This window comes from Neodiprion pinetum, chromosome 7 (assembly GCF_021155775.2).
Source record: "Neodiprion pinetum isolate iyNeoPine1 chromosome 7, iyNeoPine1.2, whole genome shotgun sequence".
Lineage (NCBI taxonomy): Eukaryota > Metazoa > Arthropoda > Insecta > Hymenoptera > Diprionidae > Neodiprion > Neodiprion pinetum.
The window spans coordinates 5,691,214-5,715,068 of record NC_060238.1 but is presented as its reverse complement, the minus strand read 5'-3'; the positions used below and the strand labels follow the sequence as shown (position 1 = coordinate 5,715,068).

At 36.3% G+C, this 23,855-nt stretch overlaps 1 protein-coding gene across 2 annotated transcripts; it reads left to right on the top strand.

The window, feature by feature from the left end:
* Window positions 1-420: 420 nt before the first annotated feature.
* Hel89B (histone acetyltransferase 1) lies at window positions 421-16,317 on the top strand. 2 transcript variants are annotated; one of them, XM_046635380.2, is made up of 15 exons: window positions 421-573; window positions 1,230-1,278; window positions 2,021-2,283; window positions 3,234-3,601; window positions 3,856-4,180; window positions 4,695-5,380; window positions 5,826-6,205; window positions 8,617-9,009; window positions 9,138-9,699; window positions 10,007-10,600; window positions 11,052-11,374; window positions 11,611-12,361; window positions 12,600-12,866; window positions 13,020-13,643; window positions 13,888-16,317. In XM_046635380.2, exons 2-15 carry the CDS (start codon window positions 1,268-1,270, stop codon window positions 14,116-14,118), a joined length of 5,778 nt encoding a protein of 1,925 aa, XP_046491336.1. In that variant the 5' UTR covers window positions 421-573; window positions 1,230-1,267; the 3' UTR covers window positions 14,119-16,317. The 2 variants fall into 2 exon arrangements, with proteins under 2 accessions (XP_046491336.1, XP_046491337.1); XM_046635381.2 differs by having other exon boundaries at window positions 422-556.
* Window positions 16,318-23,855: the final 7,538 nt, after the last annotated feature.

The following is a 23,855-nucleotide window of genomic DNA, read 5'->3' as shown; positions in this document are numbered from 1 at the left end:
TTGGCTAAAAATTAGCACCTTGGAGCTGCTGAGCACTTGAAAGTATTCTAATTGAAAGTATATCTATTGATTCATTATTTCAAATACTTTGAATTTAAGCTGCAGGACCGATTGTACTACAAGTACTCTACTAGCAGTCGTAAGCCTGCCTTACACCACGACGTTTACTCGAGAGCTGCGGAGAGCGCTCTGAAGTCACTCGGAATTCGGACTCGGAATGACTTTAATTCCTATAAACAAACGCATCTCTTATATTATTCCACGGCTGATTTGCATGAGGAGTAGAGCTCGACGTCTGATTGGTCGATATTGTCACGTGGTTCTAATCTTCCCCCCTAGGAACCGTCCAATCGGAGGTAAATCCCCGGACAAAACTCAGGTTCATCGGCAATATGGCTGTCAGTATAAATTTGATGCTTGTAAGATGCGTTCCTCTCCAAAAAATGTATTCTTTCTTTCGAGTTTAACATTAATTTTTTTAATTAATGTCAATTTTACGGTGGCTATTCGGTGGAATATGGCTATGAAGGTCAGCTGAGACTGAAAAATATCCTGGGTGAGCCGAAACTCGAGGTAAACCTGAGCTCATAGCTGAAAACTACGAGCACATATTGCACGATTGTTATTATATCCATATTGGGATTGCGATCGGGGTTACGTGTGAATAAAAACTCTTCCTCGTCTATTATCTTACTTCCTTAGCGTCTACGGCACTCCTCTCAACGTCTGATGTCTTTCCTTTATTCGCCGCTTGTTTTGACAAATGTTATCGGTGAGAGATTTAGGAGTATGATTTATTGCCTGCTTAGTCTGATGCACAAGTCATGCCAGGAGCAGTCGTTGAAATTGACACTGCATTAACGATCGTACACCTATGCGTTCGATAAATACTATGATTCCGATTTACCGAAGCATGTATACGGCTAGTAATGATGGATGATTACATTTTGTCATAGATCTGTGCAACCTAGAATTAAAGCGCAAACATTCAGCATCCTCAGAAACCTGAGTTTCCTGCTGTTTGCTAATTGAAATGATGTTCAGAATTTATGCATCGAGCCTTAATAAAACTTTGATCATTGATAATTTGGCCTTTTAACGCTCATGAGAAATGATTGGCATTTATTGTCACATTCTACAAAGCAATGTATTTCTGGCTGTATAAAAATGATCGTTGCAATTCAACTATATATCAGATTTTTAATCGTGTGATTGTTTTCTCGTTGCAGAATTTCCAACGAACCTCCGTTTCAACTAGAAGATCATCATGACGTCACGGTAATTAGTTTTAGTAATTTGATGATTTTTCAATACGACAGTAAAATTGAATTTCCATAATGTAGTGAAATATGCAAGGAATATTTTGGTGAATCTCTATCATGGGCTAGCGCTGAAAGATAAATTTCTGCTCTGATTCTGATTTACCACTTTCACCCATTATAAAGTTACATAAAATTTTCAAAGAATGGCGACAGAATATGAATCACAAATAAACTAAAAATATTCCTTTTCACTAAGTGTTCGAGATTATGATCTGGACGTACAATTTGCTTTTTAAGAAATTCCAAGTCTCAGGTGTAAATGATAAGTGAAATATCGAGTAAAAAAATATCTCTTTCCAATCAATATTACGGAGTAGAAGTTTACTTTACCTCCTGCTAGCCTCAAAGACCTTGAATAATTTTCAAAAAGCTTTTCAACCAATTTTAATTTTGTAATCTGAATGTAACGACACATTTTTAAGGATATCTACTATTTTGAAAGTTTAGAATTGTGTGAAATCAGGTAAACCGTTTTAAATCTAAATATAGCGATAACTTTCCAGTTCAATTCTTACAAAAAATTCAGTCTGAAATAGCTAAATAGTTAATATTTTGCAGTGTTTCTTCACGTTAATGCTACTGATTTCAAGATAATAATATGCGTTGTAATATCTCGATATTTTAAAAAAGGAAAAGGTCTCAGGACCATATTCTAATCTCCAATCCCATAATATCTATAGCAATCTGTTGCATAATAGGTTGGATCGACTTTTTGTACTTTTGGAAACTGGATCTAGTGCCGTAACTAGAAGAGCCGCAGCTCAACAGCTTGGCGAGGCCCAACGGCTGCATCCGCATGAACTGCATCATCTTTTAGCCAGAGTTTCTACATTATTGAAGTCACCTCAGTGGGATACGAGGGTGGCCGCTGCCCACGCCGTTCAAGCAATACTTGCCCAAGTTCCACAATGGGACCCGAAACCCCTACACCTAAATGTGCCTGACGCCCAACTGCAACAAGGTATCTTGATTGTTTTATTTGGAACATGATCATGAGATTCATTAATTTACTAAATGCAATAAACTTGATATACGTAGAATAATTCGGTAACGTTTCACGCGTAAGATAGTCTGAAAGTATTCGCTTTTCACAAAGTTTGACAAAATTTTTACTACTGGCATCGATTGCTTCATTTCAATCGAAACGAGTTTGGCTGCTAGCTTCAGCTGCATAATTGAGGGGAAGTATAAAGTACCGTGTTATGTTTGTTTACACTCTATCCAAAGTTTGGTGTACACAGTTGTTCAACATATGCTATATGTACATATGTACTGGGTGTAAACATCAAGGTGTTTACAAAGTTTCATAATTCTAGAACCCAATACTGGAATCGAGTTCTGTCTCATTATTTGAAACATAACTTTTGGAATCCAAATTCATTCAATATCGATGATTTCCACCGAATCCAGATATTCAAATTATGCTTCTTGACATGTAAGATTATATTTTGAAGAAAAAATTTTTGAACAATTGATAACACATTTGAAACAACGAAATTATGCTTTAGTGAAGTCTGACGTTTATAATTTTGTTAAAAAAATGTACAAAAAGTTTGCAGCAATACAGTAAATAGTGTAAGCGAGCCATTGAAGTAACTATTTTGTATCTGTGTTATTTAATTGTAGCACTGCATTGAATAAGTTTACAGGTATTAGATATAACAGCTTCAAAACTCTAGTCAAAGCTGAAGAATAAATGGTGAAATTTTTTTTTCGCCTTTCCTTTTACTATTATCTTGATTAATAATTTCAGTCCTAAATCTTGGACAATATTTGACCAGTGAATTAAAATTAAAAATCATTAAAATTGAAATGATCGTATGTAGCCAAGATTTCTTACATTGTGATGAAAAGATTGTAGCGAAAAAACATTTAGTTTTGATTTAATGACATGATTGTTCATTTTTGTAGATGAAACCGAGGATGGGCAAGTACGTCAGTTCAGTAAAGTCAACAGACTCAGCTTGCGAGATTTTGATATGGCAAGAGTGTTGGCACGTAGTTTACATTTAACCGGATCTGAGGGTAGCGAGTACGACTTAGTTGTAGCTGAGACAAGTGAGTCGCCCAACCCACAGCAAACAGAAAAAATGTTTGCCGCAAAATTCGGTCTCCATCCTCGACTTATGGGCATCGATACCAATGAATTATTCACGAATGACGATTTTGCACCATCGGTGCAAACGTCTGGTGTGTTGCAAACAAAAATGCCCATTGACGAGACAATGTGCCAACCCAGTGGTCTTAGTCGTCGAGAAATGAATCGTGCACGGCGTAAGGTTTGTTACTTCAAATCAATTAGCTACTAACATTTTGTTTATCCTAATTCGGACACACGATAGAATGATATTTTGTTTAAAGTTAGAGTTTCAGGGCTCAGTAATTGTCAAAAAAAAAATGTTATACAAGAAGAAATAAACTCTGGAAGGTATCAATTAGATAAAAAAAATCGTTAACAAATTTGTCATCGCGATAAATATATCTCATCCATACATTCAGGTTTATCGTAATCGATGAGTTAACTTGTTTTCAGGCACGTCAGTCAATTTCAAAGCAACGTTCCAGGGAGCCCGACGATACGCAAGATCACCAAAGTTCGGTAACAAGCGGCAGTGGTGAACCATATGTTAAAAGGCCAAAACAAGAAGAAAACGCAACGTCTGAAGCATCGTGGAGTGGCGATGAGGGAGGAAACTGGGGAGTCCCAGACGGAACCGGATGTTGGCCTGACACTGCTGTCGAGTGGCCGCTCGATTCATTCGCGGAGAGTCTTTGTCAGGACCTGTTCAGCCAGAAATGGGAAGTTCGTCATGGTGCTGCGACAGCGTTGCGTGAACTTGTTCGGCTACATGGAAAAGGTAAATTTACCACATAGCAATTATGTCAGAGATTTTTCTTTAGTTATATTCCATTAATTTTTTTTGACCCAGCCACCCTGACTGATTACCATTCGACATTTTATTCGTAATGTTATTAATTTATTATTCAATAATCGTATTATCGGTAATTGTAAGTAAAAATGCAATGATATTTCATTAACTTTATATAAAACTATTATTCTTTACACTATTGCAATGTGGCTTGAGATGTAAAATGTACAAGTTACGTTAATGTAACAGAACATTGTACGGATAATCATTGTTTTACAACTGAACAGCTATTTTGAAAAAGGAAAGTTGGCGAAATATGAATTTCTTCCACTTTATTGCAATTTACAGAACTTCGGACAATTCTGAAGTCGCGAAATGATTATTTTTTAAGAAATCGTATTATCACAATAACGATACTAACTTCAATCCCATTGAAATATTACAACCAAATTGCGATTGACAGTTAGTGCTTCAATACTTTGATTGCATTGATGCCGTTTAGGTGCCGGCAAGTCACGAGATCAAACAAAAGAAGAGATGGAAGAAAGTCACCGTCGATGGGTAGAAGACGCTGCGTTGCGACTGCTTTGCGTTTTGGGTCTGGACAGATTTGGTGACTTTGTCTCAGATCAAGTCGTAGCTCCGGTTCGTGAGACTTGCGCTCAGGCACTTGGTTCCCTATTATTGTTAATGCCATGTACCGACAATTCAGAAAACCGTGAAAATGGGCAGAAAACAATAAAGGTGGAGGTCAAAACGGAAGAAGATAATGACAAAATTAAGGAGGGCGGAGCATTGGGGGTTTTGTCCGTTGTCCTGAAACTACTCGAACATAACGAGTGGGAAGCCAGACACGGTGCCCTTTTGGCACTAAAATATTTGCTCGCTGTTCGAGATGATCTTCTCGATGAACTGCTACCAAGGGCATTTCCAGCAGCCATGCACGGGCTCGCCGATCCAGTGGACGACGTTGGTGCTGCGGCGGCAAGTGCTTTGATTCCGGTAGCTGGCGTCTTGCCCAAACTTCTCACACCGTCGCAACTTGAAGCTGTTGTTCTGCGGCTTTGGGAGCTGCTGCATGAACAGGACGATCTGGCCGCTGCCTGCAACAGCTTCATGGGTCTACTCGCTGCGATTTTGTCTTTACCTGCTGCCCGTGAACATCTTACGCCGCAACCTTTATCCAAGGTTGGTTTAATTTCTACCTGATTGGAAATTTAAAATGATTGAATAATTTTTTAATTTATAATTTGAGAATTGTGGATTTATTTCTGTGAAATTCAATTATCGCCGAAACAGGGGTCTTTTTATTTTGGTCCAAGACTGCTCGAAAATTTATGTCGAAATCAGCATGCTCACAAACCAGAACGAATTTATCAAAATATTCATTATTCCAATCAAAGTTCTAAATAAAATGCATATTTTACCATTGAAATAAGAATTCTAAAGTAGTTCTCTACAGATCAATGCTTTCCTTGCAGACTGTTCCGTAAGGCAAAATTAGGTATCCATATCGAGGATCCGTAATCGATGTCAATACCACGTAACAATACTCGTAATATTGTATTATACTGTTTTATAACCACAATGTTATTAACAATGCGATAAATAGTTGTGTATACTTGCGGTTTAGGTTTTACCGAGGTTGTGGCCGTTCTTAGGTCACTCAAGTTCGAGCGTGAGAAAAGCCACGTTACAGACGCTGCTTACACTTACGGGAGATGATGGAAATCCGAAAGATGAGCAGGATCGGTGGGGGGACGCCGGTGGCAGCGTTTTGCAGGAAGCTTTGCGTCAGGTGTTTCAGCGCGCATTAGTTGAACACGTGGCTGCTATACAAGAAGTGGCGGAGCGAGTGTGGCAGAATCTCGTCGTACGGAGTGACCTTCAGTTGCTGCTGCACGCTTCCTGTCCTCTCGTTAGCACGTGGCTTTGTCTTGCCATGCAACCAGAACACGTACCGTTTAGTCCCGCTCTGCTGGTGACCGCTACAACAACTCAGCATAGCTCAAGGTAAATATGCGATGTCTCTGTTTAAATTTGATGATAAACAATTGGTTAGTTACCTTTTTCTTTACCCTTATCGATGTTATTTTCGTATATATGTGCTACTACAAGAACTTTTTATCTGATAACACCAGGTTGTCTTCGTTTATTCGGAAAATTATAATTATGTTGTTTAAATCCTATTGTGTTACGTTTTTAAATTTTTCCTTGAATGTAACGTGTGTAATTTCTCTTTTTTTCACCTTATAACTGTTGAGAATTTGAGTAATTATCAACAATCGACAGTATCACCAGTCGGAGAAATTTCGAACATGTACAATAAAAAATTTGTAGAATACTTCTACAACTGAAAGGTTGCGGAGAGGAAAATCTACCTGGATCACGAATATTATCCTCTGTGACTTATCAGACAGGCTTGAAATTAGGTCTGCCAAGTTTTTCAATGTTTATGTTAGATTTTTTTGAAACCTGAGGTGAGATGAGCATATAATTGCATATAAGTAATATTCAACTCGATGGTTTAAGTTTAATATGACAAACTCATATCGTAGTTCCTCCTAGGATTGTGAGAAACTGTACAAAAACCAATCTCATATGACTTGTTTAATTATAATTTAACATTCCCTGTGAGTAATGCACATAAACATATTGAAAATCTTCTGAAATGTCTACTAATTTACGTTTAGAATACTCTAACTAACTCCATATCCCAAATGTGTCAGCAGTTGTAGCGATTGTATAATTTCCCTTTCTCACTGTTTACACAAAGAAACAAATATTTGTATTCCGTAGTAAATTGTAACGAACTTGAAGCTAGACGCGAATAGCAAGTCGCAGATTTTAAAAAAGTTCTCGGACAGGGTGATTTTGCTAAAGAAACCACTGGAGTTTTAACTTTCGCGACACTTATTCGATGATTTAAGTAAGTTAATTGTAAAAAAATAACCATATGTATAAGATGTTTCTGTGAATCAGCAGCCTGCTATTGGCTACCAAGTTTCAGTATCATTAAACTGTTCAATGTTCTACCGAATCCAAAATTACTTATTTATTACTGATACCATTGCTTGATCTGTTCGGTCACAGTAAACATTGTGTAAAGTTTGTTTAAGCAAGAAAGAATGAAAGTAACTAGTGATGAAATAGTTCCCACCGTTTACCAAATGCCATATAGAAAATCATGGTTTATAATTTGTCTTCGTGTATATTGAAGTTGTTTTTCCCTCTTTTATGATTTCAGCTTTTCGCAACATGTTGAAGATATACTTCTCAAGCTCAAAGCTTATAGACTGTCTTGTTTCAATGAAAATGATTTTTTTTTTTTTTCATTCAGGTTCGCAGCAAATAGCAAACAACGGACGTACTATGTGCTATTCATATATTGTCACGAAACTGGAATTAAAATTATTCTTCTATTTTAGGATCGGATTTCATACACGCTGAGCTCTGCAAAATATTGAAATTGGGCATAGTTTAGCTGTTGTGATGCCCAGTCTTTAGGCAATCAGATCACCATTCAGGCGGACTACAATTAACGCATATCCCTTAAGAGATCTACTGAATGGTAGGGACTGGCCAATGTAAATAGTTTTTGTGACTATTTGTAATTTGAACACCGTGTCCGAAACAATTCTATTTGTGATTGTTTTCACGTTGGCTTATGTCTTTAATTGTCTGATTGACTGAAGGGGTGGCGGGTTTTTATAAATAATGATATATATTCATTTTCGAGTCACAGTGGAAGCCGAAATTCCGGGAAGAATCACACAAATGTTTGTGGGTTTATTTACAACGCAGTGACTTCGGTTGAGATACTGATCAATTCTCTAAATTATCAACATTGGAGCTTATTGTCCGTTTCGATTACTTTCATATTTGAAAAATGCAATGATAGGCCTTTGGCCAATGCATATTAAACAGTCCAATAATTTCGCAGGATTCATATTTGACACAGGATTTGTTAGCACGTATACTTTTGTGCAATTACTGACAACACTGACCGATGTATTTTGTTCCCATAGTGACGTAGGACTTGGTATATGGTATTAATCGCGTCTTTTTCTAGCATCAAGTCTTCTACGTCCGTAAATAGTTTTCGGTCATTGTTTTGAGTTGTTACACTGTTCTTTTAACATATTTTTTTCATGCTACTTATTTTTTTTTTACCCAAATCTCTTGAACTTTTCGATTTTAAGGGATACCATTCTAGGAAATTATTCTTCAGATAGATAGCAAATTTATGTAAATTTCAGCCAAATTCTATTGAAGGTATTTTTATCCCTATATTCTCCGTTTCATGATATGTTCCGATCTGCTTAGAATTCCAATTTTCCGTCAGCGTTTTTCACTTTAAAAATATGTTATGTCTGCATTAATTCAGGCTCAATTATTAACCATATCTCGTGTTACATTTACAGAGTGACAAAAAGTTGCGGTGGTAACGGAAGCGACGCTCAATCCGATTCGAGCAGTAGCGGTGGTTGCGGAAGTGGCGGCAAGTCAGCGTCGGAGTTGAAGGTCTACATAGGTGGTGTAGAAACTGTAGCTCCAGCAACACGTCGATCTAATGTTGTTCGTGCACGTTGTATGGCAGCAAGAATGCTTGGCCTACTTTCGTGCTATGTAGTCCGCCCTGCTCCAGGGGTAATTTACACGGCAGACACACCGAGTCCTGCACTTTGCTACGCGAAAGTTCTGCTGGTCCATTTAGCCTCACGATCCGCCCTGCAACGCACGGTCGCGGGACTCACAATGGCCCATTGGGCAACCTTAGAACAACCCCATCCGCCGACGATACCTGATATTCTCAAGTACGTAGTTACTTGTATTGTTGACTGTAAAAGTCGATAAGATTCAATGAACTGTTCATCGATGTAATGAACTCTCGATATACATTTTCCAACTACACATGACGTTATTCCATGTCTTATATCATCAGGGAGAAGCTCTTGGGCTGTCTGAGTGAGTGCGTTTACTACGATGAGATTGCTGTGACCTTCACTCGTTTGTTACAAGAGACGCGTGACTATATCGCTACTTTAAAGCACTACAAGTTACCGCTCAAGGAAGGAACCGGTCTCGATGCATCAGCAATAAGTACAGGGGTGATGACTCTTGAGCAAATCACTATACTTACGGGGAAAACTGTTTCGAGCCTGTTAAACTTAGGAACTGCTGCTGGGAGCGGCAATACCGCAGTGAAATTGAAACCCAAAGTGTTGGACAGTTTGGAGGAACGAAGACGTGCCATAGAATCAGGTGCTACTGCAACTGCGATGCAACAGCATGCGCTCAATATAACATCCATGGCAGCGCTCGCAGGAGCTGCGACAATGCTGCGCTGTCTTCCGGGCGCAGATTGCCCACTGAACCCTCTCGTAAAGCCGCTCATGGAATCGATAAAGCGGGAAGAAAATGATGAATTGCAAAGTCTTGCTGCACGCCATCTCGCACACCTTATAGATCTCTGCGTGGAAAGGAAACCCTCTCCAAATCACAAAGTAATATTATTTTTGTCTTATTATTTCCACGATAAAGTTCAGATTTTTACTATTATTGAAATTTTTTTTCTTCTCTTTCAAAAAGATCGATGATAAATATACCATGTGGAGCAAGCAAAAATATTTTTAGTACGCTTGTTAGCAACGATAAGATTAACTCTTATAGAAATTTGTGTTTTGCACGTTTTTATTTTTAAACAGATTTGTGCTGTACTTAATATTTGATGCACAATCGAGCGACTAAATTGTGCCATGATCAAAATAAGGCGCTGAGAACTGATTTGAAAATTTGATATTGATTTTCCAGATTGCTTCAAACTTGTGTATGTTTCTTTGCTCGGATCCGGAGTTTACACCACGGATAGTAGGGGACAGTCAGCCATTTGAGGGTATTCTCACATTGACGAACAGACATCGACACGCAGAAAGAGTTGCTTACAATCGTGGTGGTTTTGGGGGTAACGGAGGTCGCGGTCCTGGTAGACCACCGACAACGGAAATACCTCTCGAAGAGTTACTGGCATACGAAGAACCGGAAGCGAAGGCGGCGAAAACTCGTCGCCGTGGTGCAACCTTGGCGCTTACTTCCGTAACAAAGCTGCTTGGAGCCCAGCTATCTTCGCGTCTACCACGTCTCTGGGAATTGATGTTACCAGCGGCTCTCAAAAACTCTGGTCCCGACGAATGTTCCTATCAGCAAGACCATCAGGAAGAAGCGACTCAATTGGTGTCCAGTCTTCAAGTACTGGAAACAGTCGCCTCAAGTCTTGACGCGTCCCTTTTACCGCCCGCGATTGCATGTGTACCACGACTTTGCAATCTTTTGGCACACCCTTACAGAGCTGTCAGACACATGGCTGCCCGTTGCATTGCTGTATTAGGCACTCTGCGCACCGAAGAGGTAAAGTCCTTATCCGTGCAGATGAATTCTACTTTTGTGAACTAGAATTTAGATTTAACTCGTTTCATGAGTCGGATCTATTGCAATTTTCTAATTTATGTTACCCTCAAGTCTAAAACTTGAATTCTGCTGGCTCATAGATCGAGCTTGTTTTTCACTTGTTTCTATGTAACACATTTCAGAAGATCACATTCAAGTTTAATTGCAAACTCCCAGCTTTAAACTACCGAATAATCATGTCACAATGAAATTTGAGTGCCTGTAACTTTTCATATTCTTTAATGTTTGATGAATAGATAACAAAATTACAACGAAAGTTACATATTACCATCAGTTTTGATGATGAGGTGTAACAAAAAATAATTCTCCGAACGACTCTTCACATAATTCGAGCTAATGCTGCATGTCTATTAACGTTTATTATAATAAGAAATTCTTATGTTTTTCTCAGGTAATGAGGCAGGTAGTTCGAAGCGTAATACCACTCTTAGAGCCGAGTATTGAGAAAGACAGTTCAAGTACGGATAAAGTCAAGATAATAGCCCCTGCTGAAATAGATGCTAAACGTCAAGGAGCAGCCGAATCACTCGCTTGTTTGGTGGAGAGCTTAGGTGTAGGGATTGTTCCATATGCTGTTCTACTCGTTGTACCTTTACTTGGGCGAATGAGTGATCAAAATCAAGCTGTACGCCTCACCTGCAGCGCAACCTTCGCGACTCTTGTTCAACTCATGCCACTCGATCCTGGAGCAATTGGAGATCCACCCCTACTTGGGTAAATTATAAACAGATTTGCTTTTAACGACGTTTCCGATTGGTGTCAAAAAAATTTTTTTCCCTGATTCACTATTTGTCATTCAAAAGTTTTTTTTTTTTTTCAAGTTTACAAATTAACGAAAAAAACACTTCTAGCGAATATTCTATTCAATAAAACTGTTGCTTGTTACAGTTTCCCATCAAGGAAGTTTTTTTGCCTAATACTGTTTTTTTTTTTTTTGCATACCTAATTAGTGACGAAAAAGCTCAAGAAAGACATTTTCTGGAACAACTACTAAATCCACGAAGCATTCCTGATACTAAATTGCCGGTCCCAGTGTCGGCTGAACTACGTGCTTATCAACACCAGGGATTAAATTGGCTTGCCTTTTTGAACCGTTACCGGCTCCATGGAGTTTTGTGCGACGACATGGGTCTCGGAAAGACTTTGCAGACATTGTGCATGTTGGCCACCGATCACTATCATCATCCGCAAACATTTCCGAGTCTCGTTGTTTGCCCGCCTACTTTGACTGGCCACTGGGTTTACGAGGCTGAAAAATTCTTCAAACCAAAGGATCTGTCAGCCTTGCAATACGCCGGACCACCACCGGAACGCGAAAAGTTACGTCCACGGGTATCTCGGTACCGGTTAGTTGTCGCCAGCTACGATATCGTAAGGAAAGATATTGAATTTTTCGAATCCATTCAATGGAATTATTGTATACTCGACGAGGGACACATTATTAAAAATGGGAAAACAAAAAGTGCGAAAGCTGCCAAACGGCTCAGGGCACATCATCGTCTGATACTCTCCGGCACACCGGTGCAAAATGATGTCCTCGAGTTATGGTCTCTTTTCGACTTTCTCATGCCTGGATTCCTTGGTAGTGAGAAACAGTTTGCAGCACGTTATTCACGACCTATATTAGCTAGCCGAGAACCGAAAGCAGGAGCAAAAGATCAGGAAGCAGGCGCGTTGGCTATGGAAGCACTCCATCGTCAGGTATTTGTCATATTTTAATCATAAATGCGAAGAATTTTGTATGTCTTTTGAATTTCTAAAATCTTAGTTACTGAAATAGTGTGCATTAAGATTGTTTTTCTACATATGTTCTCAAGGTGAACGTTTACAACTTCGTAGAATTGGTTATTTGTATGGAATACACAAAATGGAAACATTCGGACAAACAGAGCGGTCAAAAAAATATCGAACTGTGCTTATTTAATTACGTGCTTGACAGGTGTTACCTTTTTTACTGAGGCGCAACAAAGAGGACGTATTGCAAGACCTACCTCCGAAAATTACTCAGGATTACTACTGCGACCTGTCCCCGCTACAACGTACTCTCTACGAAGATTTCCGTACCCGACATTCGGCGACTCTCACCAGCCCAGCGCCGGCCAATAATTCATTGGGTACACACGTTTTCCAGGCTCTACGTTATCTCCGAAATGTCTGCAATCATCCAAAATTAGTGCTTACCCCGCGGCATCCGCAATATCATTACGTAAGTATACATTTATATACATGATTTCCCACCATTTTATACATATATACTAATATATGATATGTTTTGCGCAATAACTCGGTATTTACAGATTATAATTATGTGTTGATGGTGTTTTTATTCTATACCGCTATATTGAAATCAATGTGTTAGGTATGCGCTTCACTTAAGCATCAACAGAGTTCTCTCACCGACATTGAACACGGTGCCAAACTTCCCGCACTGAAGCAACTCTTGCTAGATTGCGGTATCGGTCAGCAACAGCAGCAACCAGTCTCAATGACTGCTATAACGACGACTGATGGCCAGCAGCAACAATTGGTCAGCCAGCATCGAGCCCTGATCTTCTGCCAGCTAAAAGCTATGCTGGATATCGTGGAAAAAGACTTGCTGCGAGTTCATTTACCCACAGTTACCTATTTACGTCTTGACGGAAGCGTACCGGCGTCACAACGCCATTCTGTTGTTGCCCGTTTCAACGCCGATCCGTCGATCGACGTTTTACTTTTAACTACTCAAGTCGGCGGTCTGGGATTGAATCTAACCGGAGCAGATACAGTGATATTCGTTGAGCACGACTGGAATCCAATGAAAGATCTACAGGCAATGGATCGAGCGCATCGTATCGGACAGAAGAAAGTTGTCAATGTTTATCGATTGATTACGAGGGCAACACTCGAAGAAAAGATCATGGGATTGCAAAAGTTCAAACTTCTCACTGCCAACACTGTCATCACGACGGAAAACGCATCTATGGAGACCATGGGAACAGATCAGGCAAGTGTATCGCCATATTTGCCCATTCATTTTACCACTGTTTTTCATATTTTTTTCTGCGAGTATAAGATATTTTGTCAATGTCAATGGATACTTGCTGTTTTAATCGTAAGGTCATGATGATTTGGAAAGTTATTCAAAATGTTGATCATTTTCAGAAGCTCATGTAGTAAGAGACTGTAAATGTTTTGGCAGCTGTGATCTTAGTAAGTTATAGAAAATAATCCTGCATATAATATTTTAGTTACTGGACCTGTTCTCGTTGGACACTAGCAAGGATAAAAGGATGGATGGACAGGGAGGTTCTGGTAGTGTTGATGGAAGTGAGTCTGGATTTTCTGGCATCGTTGGAGTTGGTCGATCTGTGTTAGAAAGTCTCCCAGATCTTTGGGAGCAGCAACAGTACGATGACGAATACGATCTTGAGTCTTTCCTTTCAACGCTACGTGGTGATAATCAACCAAGTCCTGTTTAGAGTCAGAGATCGATTTGTTTGGCATTGACATTCTTGAGAGGTATAAATTCTTGTTTATAGTATCCTCCGTCTTGTGTCGCGCGAAAGAGTGAAATTGACAATGTTGAACCGCGATCTAACGCAATGACTAACATTGCATTGCCATATATCTTCTCATGTTGCACTAAATTTAGGAAACTTTTTTATTACGCGTAAAATATTCGTCGCACATGAATTAGAGATGTCATTTTATTGATAGCCAACGAATTCTCTCTTTAGATCATGTAGAAAATGGGATCATGTAGCCTTAAAGTAAAAAATTGTAAGATTACGTTTTAGGATTAAAATCAGGCAACCAAATGCGTAATGTAGCAAAGAGAGGCTTTAGAGAACGTGTCAAATTCCAACACGTTAACTCGTGATATTTTTTAAAACAACTATTACTCCCAGTCTTTGCAACAGCTGCCTGATAAAGTTCGTATGTAATGATAAAAGAACTGTTAGGCCAAAATTAAACGACGTGTGATTTGCGAGTCCATGGCGAAGAGTCGAAAGAACCCGGTAAACAAACACGGCTCAGAAACACTAAGAATCAAAATTTAATTGTACATTTGCAAAAGCAAAAGTTGCATCTTATTCACCTCCAAACTCTTTATCTGATTTACTTAGGTTGAATTAAGGTATTTTCTCACTTGGAAAGTGTTTCAAAGTAAATATTGTCCTTACACCGACTATCCACAGCGTCATAAAATATTTGCAAAAAGTAAAGAGAACGATTTTTAGTGAAAGTTAAGAATAAATTATAGCCTTTTAGATATTTTCTTTTTAGATTGTCATTAGACGGATTAATTAAAAAAATTCCGCCAAGACTTTGCTCATACTTGAATTATGTAACCTCGTTTATTATATGAAATACATTTATTATTATTAGGTAAATAATTACTTTTCTTTATTCATTTTATTTATCAAATAGGAAACTCAACTAAGGTAAATTTTATGTAAAAAAAAAAACGGTCTACACTATATGTATGTATATATATGTGTATATATATATACACACACATATCATTTTATAATTCCGATAACAATTCACATGTTTGGATTCATTTTTATTCGATGTTGACTGGTATTATTGGATATTGGTTTTAATAATGCTATTTTCTTTGTATAAAAATCCGTACAAACTGTGATGACTTTTTCATTTTAAACTGAGAGCAAAATTACCTAACTTGAATTTTAGATTCTACACAATTATGGTTTTTCACTTTATCGTTGAATGGTATGAAATATTGCAATCGAATTGTCATCTATATTTCGTAGACAGCTTCTTCACCTATGGTATTCAAACTCGCGAAACTAGTAAGTATCACTTAAGACTAGTCTAACATATGTTCATTGGGTGTATTTACGTGTCTGATTGAAAGAAATTAATCTTATTACTTTTTCAAGTACTTAAATCGTTTTGAAATAGTATTTTTCTGATGAAACATTTTGACTGTTCCAAGCTTATCTAAATTGTCGCCACCTTGTAATGTTTGCTAGTTGCGTTCATGCAGTTTAAACATTTTACAAAAATAGCGAAATTGCGAATTATAACTTGCACGTTTCTTTTCCTGGTTTGAATATTTCATAAATTTGAACAATTTCCAAAATATAAATGACTCCCAAATTCTCCAGTTAAAGTGCAATTGCACCGTCGAAGTTTGAGCAGACTTTGCACATTTGTTTATTCAATAAACTGGGAACAATAGTGAGACTGTTACTTGAAACAATTCTAATGATGAATTATTAACGCCGTGCTGTATAAATTCAGCACTACAGGCTCGCAATCAGTTGACCGATATACCGACAGTGAGATTTTTTTATTCTATCCTCCCACGCTTTTGGAAAAAAAGCAATTCCAGATTATCGGCCAACAATCGGACAAGTGCTTTGCTTCCCGAATTCAAACTAAATATCACCGCAAACAAATTGAAAATATGCCAAATAAAATCCGTTGTACAAATTAAAAACTGATAGAATTGTTGCACGATGAACTAAATATAGATTTATAAAAAAGGCGAATGAATTGCTGTGTCATCATTCAACAATGCGCCACTAATACGACAATTTATAGAATAACGAATGAACAAAAAAAAAAAAACCAAATAAAAAATCTTGGATTGTTGAAAAGAGCCGAAAATAATATTGCAATGTCTCCGATGTTGCTAATAATGCGACTATTGAAATTTATGATTGAAAATTATTATGCTGTCCAAGCTTCAGCTCTTAATATTAATACTTAAAGGTGCATCATCGAAATTTTCTGTTTCCCATTCAAATAACATGGGAAATGTTTATTTTAACTTTGAAATTTTATAACTCGTCAAAGCATTAGTGTACTAGTAAGACAAGGAAAGTATATTCGACGAAAATTAAACGCTCTATAAAAAGGGTCTGTTATCATCTACTCTCTCAAAAGTTATTTAAGGTAAAAAGTCAAGGGTCTTAAATAACTTTTGAAAGAGTAGATTTATCATAAAATGATAACAGACCTTTTTTGTAGAGCGTTCAATTCCCGACAAATATACGTTATGGTCTTATCAGTCGACTAATGCGTCGACGAGTTATAAAATTCTAAAGTCAAGAAACAACAATTTTCCCACGTTATTTAAATGGGAAATAGAAAATTACGATGATGTACCTCTAAGTATTAATATTAACAGCTCAAGCTTGGACTGCATTATTTTTTCGTCATTTGGAACAATATTGTCGACTTGAATTTTGAAAAAAAATAAATAGCCGATTTTTGACACAGTTTAATGTATACGTACATTAGGGTGGTTATTGTTTAGGGTGTTGACGAATTTTTACCGCCCAATCACTGAAATCAATTTCAAATCATTTGAAAAGAGTCGCCAAATTTTTTCAGATTCTTACAGCAAGTCTGAGATAGCCCGCATTGTGATCGAAGTTTCTTACGGAAATGACACGAGGAAAACTTTTTTTCGCATTATATATTTTATCGCGAAAGTAATAATGTTCCGAAAAATCTGTAACTGCGAGGTATTAGTCGGCATTAGCGATGCTATGTGAAAAAAAAAAAAAATACACATCGTCGTACGAGGCAATATAGACGAATTGCACTTCCTCTAAATAAAAGAAAAGCCAGGTTTCGAGGTTGTGCAATTCGTCTAGATTGCCTCGTACGACGACGTGTATTTTTTCCCAGATAGTAGCACTAATTCTCACCAAAACCTCGCGGTTACGGATTATTTGGAACATTATTACTCTTGCAATAAAATATATACTGATAAAAAAAGTTTCACCCATGTTAATTTCCTTAAGAAACTTTGATCACAATGCGGACTATCTTAGATTCGATGTAAAAATCTGAAAAAATTAGGCGATTGTTTTCGAATTATTTGAAGTTGATTTGGGGGATGGTCTGGCAAAAATTCGTCGACACCCTGAATAAGGACCACCCTAATTTATACATATAAATCCGGATTTACACGTAACACGGTTACCCAACAACTTGCGGGTGATTACATAATGTATAAATTTGTATGCGCATACATACCTATATGTACCGTATACATACATATGCATAAGACTGGTTTGTACATATAAGCGTAAACTCAGTTCACCCATGAAATAATCAATCAAAGTTTAAGGGATACAATCTAACTTTCAGCGGAAACATGTTAGATCGTTTACTTTCGTAAGGCTTGCGATGCGTAATTAATCAGGAAACTTTGTTTTCCCCGTTTGAATAGAGACAGGAACCTGGAAAGTTTTGGATTATATAATTACATAATACCTATAATACCGACATTTTTGCTGAGCTAGATGTCTTTCATTGTTGTTGACAATTTTTCTCTTTTCCTTTTTGCATGGAGAAACTAAATTGCCGTGTAGATACCAGAAAGCATGACTTGTTGATAAATAATATCTGTGTTGAGCGATTTACGTTTCGCGATTGCGACTCTACTTAAGATTAATTTAAAAAAAACAAAAATCCTCGAATACTCACGGATTTTTATTTTACATCGAAAAATGATGGAAAAGTCAGAGAATTTAGTATCTGATTTCTAAATTTGAAAATCGATCTTTTTTCTTATTTCGAATATTTTAGTTTTAAAGAAACACTTGTTCAGTTTTGAATGAAAAACTTACGAACGTGTGTGAATTAATAATTGAAAATAAATAAATAATAATAATTATTGTAACAACGAATTGATTTTTTTTTTAAAGCTATTGTTTTTACTTTCATACATGCAAAGGGTGTCTGGAAAATTACAATTTTGGGTCAGGAAAACGTGAGAAAAGTTGGATAATTTTACAATTCGGAAATAGTGGCAACATTGAATTTTTGCAAGTAAAGGCAAAGTGAATGATGAATTACTTTCATTTTTAAATGAGAAAAAAAATTTCAACCTCAATTCCGCATTTAGATTGCTGAGAATCTGATATGAAATGCAAACATCGTTCGTATAACATATCTAAAAATGCAATCCTGCGAAATTGTTTACCCTACAATTATATTAGCAACATAAATGCAAATACGATTACGATAACATACAGTTAAACATACTAATTTAGTCTCTTTTTAATGCGAGACAGTTTTGAACCAAAAATAATCCCCCCCCCCCCCCCCCCACCCTGATTTTATCGCACGCGGTTTAACGTTGATATTAATTATCAGATAATGATTTTGGCGAAGCTTTTCAGTGGTACGCAAATAAAGCTTGAATATTTTTCCCACAATTCAAGTATGCTTCTCTCGGTTAAACGGAATTTAAAAAAAAAACCAACAAACGCCTGACAATTTTCCGACTCTCTGACCGCGGTTCAAATGGCTGCTGATAATGAGGGATTAATTTATTCATAAGATAACGTGGAAGAAAATTTTAATTACGTGTTGATATGATCGTTAAAAAAATATCAGTTACTGTAGTTTGTTTTTTTTTTTTTTACTGGATCCTAAAATCAGTGATACTAGATTGATATTCCAGGTAATCGCTCAAATTCCACTCAATTCTTTGGTATGGTTGTGAAATTTTACCACTACGGTTTTACCAAAATTTCATTCGGAAAATCTACTCTGGTACCACCAAAATATCACTAATAATTTTTTTTTTATTTTATTTCTAACAAAATATTTCGGTAGATTTCAAGTCTAATTTCAGTTACAAGTACGAATTTAGAACTCGGTGTAATTTCATTGCGGTAGAAAATCTTTTCGATTTCAATCTTATTCTAGTGTTGGATTCGAAAATTTTTTTCTATTTCTGTAATTTTTCAGTGGAATTTTGGCATGCTTTTAAAGCAATTACAGGGAAAATATTATTGTTGTAAAAAATTCTTGACCAGACCGTGAAATCCGTCAGGGTGAGAAATATTAATTTAACGATAACTATCAGAAATTCATTCTTTGGGAACGGTGCGAATGTGGCGAATAAATTTACGCATTATCAAAATCTCAAAAAATTTTTCAAGCCAATTGTTAGAGATTATTGATAAAATTTAATGAGTTCTATGGTTTATAATTCATTGAAATATCTTATAAGCTTAGTACGTATTCGGAATAGTTGAAATCGCATTCACTCGGAGGGGAAATATGGGATTTATGGATGAGAATTGACGAAAACCAGACATCAATGGTATTATATAATAACATTATATCTATAGTTGAGTAGCAAACAGAACCATGACATGCAGATTTATAGCACACCGAGTATTGGCGCGTGGAATTTTTTGGATGCTGATAATATAACAGACGGGAAATATGCCACGGAAGTTTTTAATACGTGAAATAAGATGAAAATAAGCATGCTGTATTTAATTTGGGGTTTAATTAACGCGTGGCTGAATTATACGCGAAGTGCAAAAATTTCTTAAACCGCTATTTATTTTTTAGAGAACAATTTTTTATATTTTGTATTTTTATATTTTATATTTGGAATAAGGGGAATAATTAATTACGAGTATTCAACAATCGCACAAAAATTGTTACATTCATTTGGTGATTTTTCAACTTATTATGCGTACAACTTTCGTAACTATACATCATTGAAATTTGTGCTTTGCGCGGTAATATTCTCGTTGAAAGGTATCGATATTTTTTAACCGATATTGATAGGTCTTTGCAACTTGTGTGCAGAATATTTTTGCGCCGGAGATACAAGAGGTCTCGTTTAAGTCTCGGGCAAACATCAGCCGGCACTTCATCCTTCGCATCCGGCTTACGCAACCGGTAAAGCTAATAAAAATGGGAATTTCACGAGGCTCTGACGGACAAAAATCACACGCCCCAATAATATGAGGGGTTGGATTAGGTAACAACTGGCGCCCGTTGACAAGGTCAACAAATAACAAAACAGTTGCTAAATTTGAAGAGTGGTAGAAGCTCTAGGTCATGATTATGTCGTGCTAAAACCCGAGTCCGTAAATAGTCCGTAAACAAATTATATTATATGAACGTAAATATATATATATATATATGTATATTAGGGTGATTCAGGTTCCAAACAGGTTAAAAAGTTTCATTTAGGTATACAAAGACACCAGTTAAAAATTTAGATTTTAATATTAATATTTAGGGGTGGCTCATCGCACTTTTCGATTTTCCATAAGAATAACATAGGATAAATGTTGTTTGCCTCTTCTAGTTTTTATAACTAGCTAACGAAGCGTCGTACAAAAAATCTAAAGACATATTTTTGTAGGAAATTGAATGCTCTACAAAAAAGGTCTCTTGTCAAAATTTCGTAAAACTAACTGTGTCAAAGTTGCAGCCTGTCAAAAGTTGAGTTACCTATAATTTGACCTTTTTTGAATATTATAGCGTAGCTACCGGTCTCATAAAAAAAAAGTGTGCATGAGTTTTTTTCATGAAGCGTACATTTTACTTTAAATAGATGATAACTGATGATTAATTTTTACAACAATGAAAAAATTGTACACTTTAAAAAAATTTTTAGCAGAAATCTGCCCTGAAATTGTTTTTCTCGTTTTATTATTTTTTTTTTAATGGTAAAAGGCTTACACCTCTCCGTAAATCTTGTAAACTATTTTGAAATCTTTGAAATCTTCTGAAATATTTTTTAGTCTGCGAAATCTTTGAAATACTCTGAAATTTGCTGAAATCTTTTGCAATTCTTTGAAATCATTTGAAATCCTCGAAATATTTGAAATCATCTGAAGTCTTCTGTAATCATTTAAAATCTTTTAAAATCTCTTGAAATCTTCGAAGTATTTGAAATCATCTGACGTCTTCTGTAATCTTTTAAAATCTTCTAATATCTCTTGAAATCTTCTGAAATCTTTTTGAAGCTTCTGATATTTGTTGCAATCTTTCGAAATATTTCGAAATTCCTGTAACCTCTGTAATATTGTGAAATCTTTTGAAATCCCTGAAACCTCTGTAATATTTTGAAATATTTCGAAATCCCTGTAACCTCTGTAATATTTTGAAATCTTTTGACATCCCTGAAACCTTCTGAAACCTTCGTAATGTTGAAATTAGGTGTACATTGATCCATGAGTGTTTAATCCCTCGACTAAAATCGACGCAAGTTTTTTTTTTCTTAACTTTTCGACCAATTGAAATTTTCCGCAAACAATTTTCACGGGTGTGTAATATTTTGCAATATTCGTCGGTACGGACGTGTTTGGTTCTGAAATGAATTTGTTTTTTCTTTTTTTTTTCTCTTGTTTGGGGGGGAGGCAGGGGAATTCATTTTTACCAATCAGTGCACATCCTATTCATGCACACGTCTACAGATATAGATCGTGTCATGCTAGTGCGACGAAATTGAAAACTGACTGCGTGCAGTGAGCGGGAGAAAGAAATTGAAAAAAAAAAAAGAAAAAAAATGAAAAAGAACGAATAACAAGTTTTTCGCAGCGGCAACTATTTTTTAATCGCTCAATGAAAAACGTTGAATTGAATTCTTGATTGAGCCGCGGTTGATTGGATTGGAAACCTTACGAAAAATTATTACACACTGTGAAAAAAGTCCGCGATATAATTTTACAATTGTAGTAACATAACAAAATCTTGACGGCAAATTTACTCCCTCCTGTTGTTTTGTTTTTTTTTTCTTTTCTTTTTTTTTCAACGGATCTTTTCCAATTTGTATCAGACTTTGACTTGCTAATCTCAACCTGCATTATTTCTCAAACTGTCTTTTCACGTTTGCTAAGTACGACAATAAGCATGATCAAATTCATTAATTGATATTCAAGAAATACAATCAACGAAACAATGTGAAATTCGTGAGTTTCTCCTAATACAAAGGAAGTTTCGTCGCGTTGTTTGAGTTCTCATTGATTGTCACAAACCGTTACGCGATGCTGAACTCGGCTCAAAGTTGTCGATTAATTATATCTACACAACAAAGATTCCGCGGTATTATCAATACAAATTTAGTTTCGAACTTTACATTAACGGTTTACACGAGGCTTGTTTACAACAAAGCTTATACGGTCTGTGTACGTATCTTATATTATCCTAGGATATGAAGTTTCGTTATACGCACATTTGTTTATACTTGGGAATGGAAGACAATGAAAAATTCACCCACATACTCAATATCGAAATGTGACTACACTCGCTTCGTTGCAGCTCTGAAATTCGAACACTCGACACGAATGCTTGCGGAAAGAATGCAAGCGCGAATTTGCATCCCGGTCATTCCGCTTGACCAAATTTGCAGCCTCGTAAAAATCCAGCAGGTTGAAAACATGCTTTGAAAATTTCTCTGATAAACGCTGACTTTCGGAATATTTTACACATTTTTTTTTTTTTTTTTTTTTTTTCACTTCAGTTCAACAAGTTTCGAACAGAAATAAGAGGTTTTTACACTCTGTTAAAATTGAACTCCTTGCATCACCCTCATACATTTTAATGAAGCAAATTTATTACGAAATATGTAAGAAACGCGTAGCTAAAACCTCTAAAATTTTCTTAATCATTTCCTAAATAAACAAAAAAATTAATCGAAATTCTTGTATTTAAATACGTTGTCAAGGTATGACAACGATTGTGGAAATCAGGGCGAATGAATTGAAATCGTTGACGCGATTTTCAAGCGAACGCGGTAAAGTTTTAAGATAGTAGTCTGGTAACTTGTGCCGATTTTCATGTCTTTTTTGGAGGCCGTTTTTTTTGTAGGAAAATAAAAATGAATCGTTTTGGATATTTGCGATGTTTTTATTTACATATTAAAGATACAAAAAAAAAAAATTTTTTTTGAAAAACTTTAATAGTTTATTATTATTATTATTATTATTATTATTATTATTATTATTATTGATCGAAGTTGGCACCTCGAAAAAAAAGCGCGTGGGTGGCCGCGGTGATTTTAGCTCTTGATGTGATCTGAAATCAAAATTTTTTGATCTATAGACTCGTCATTTTGGTCGGAACTACTGAAGTTAAATTTCGTGGATAAATAACAAAATGGCGAAGTTTTAAAAAAAAAAACGTCCTTTTATTTTAGCAAAGAAGGGGTTGTAAAATAAAAAGTTAGGGGCGAGAAAATTTCTCGCTACTTCCGACGAGAACGACGTGTCTATAGATCAAGAATTATCAAGAATTTTTGATTTCAGATAACATCAAGAGCTAAAATCACCGCGGCCACTCAAGCGCTTTTTTCAAAAGGTGCCAACTACGATCAATAATAGTAATAATAATAATAATAAACTGTTGAATTTAAAAAAAAAAAAAAATTTTTTTTGTATCCTTAATATGTAAATAAAAACGTCCTAAA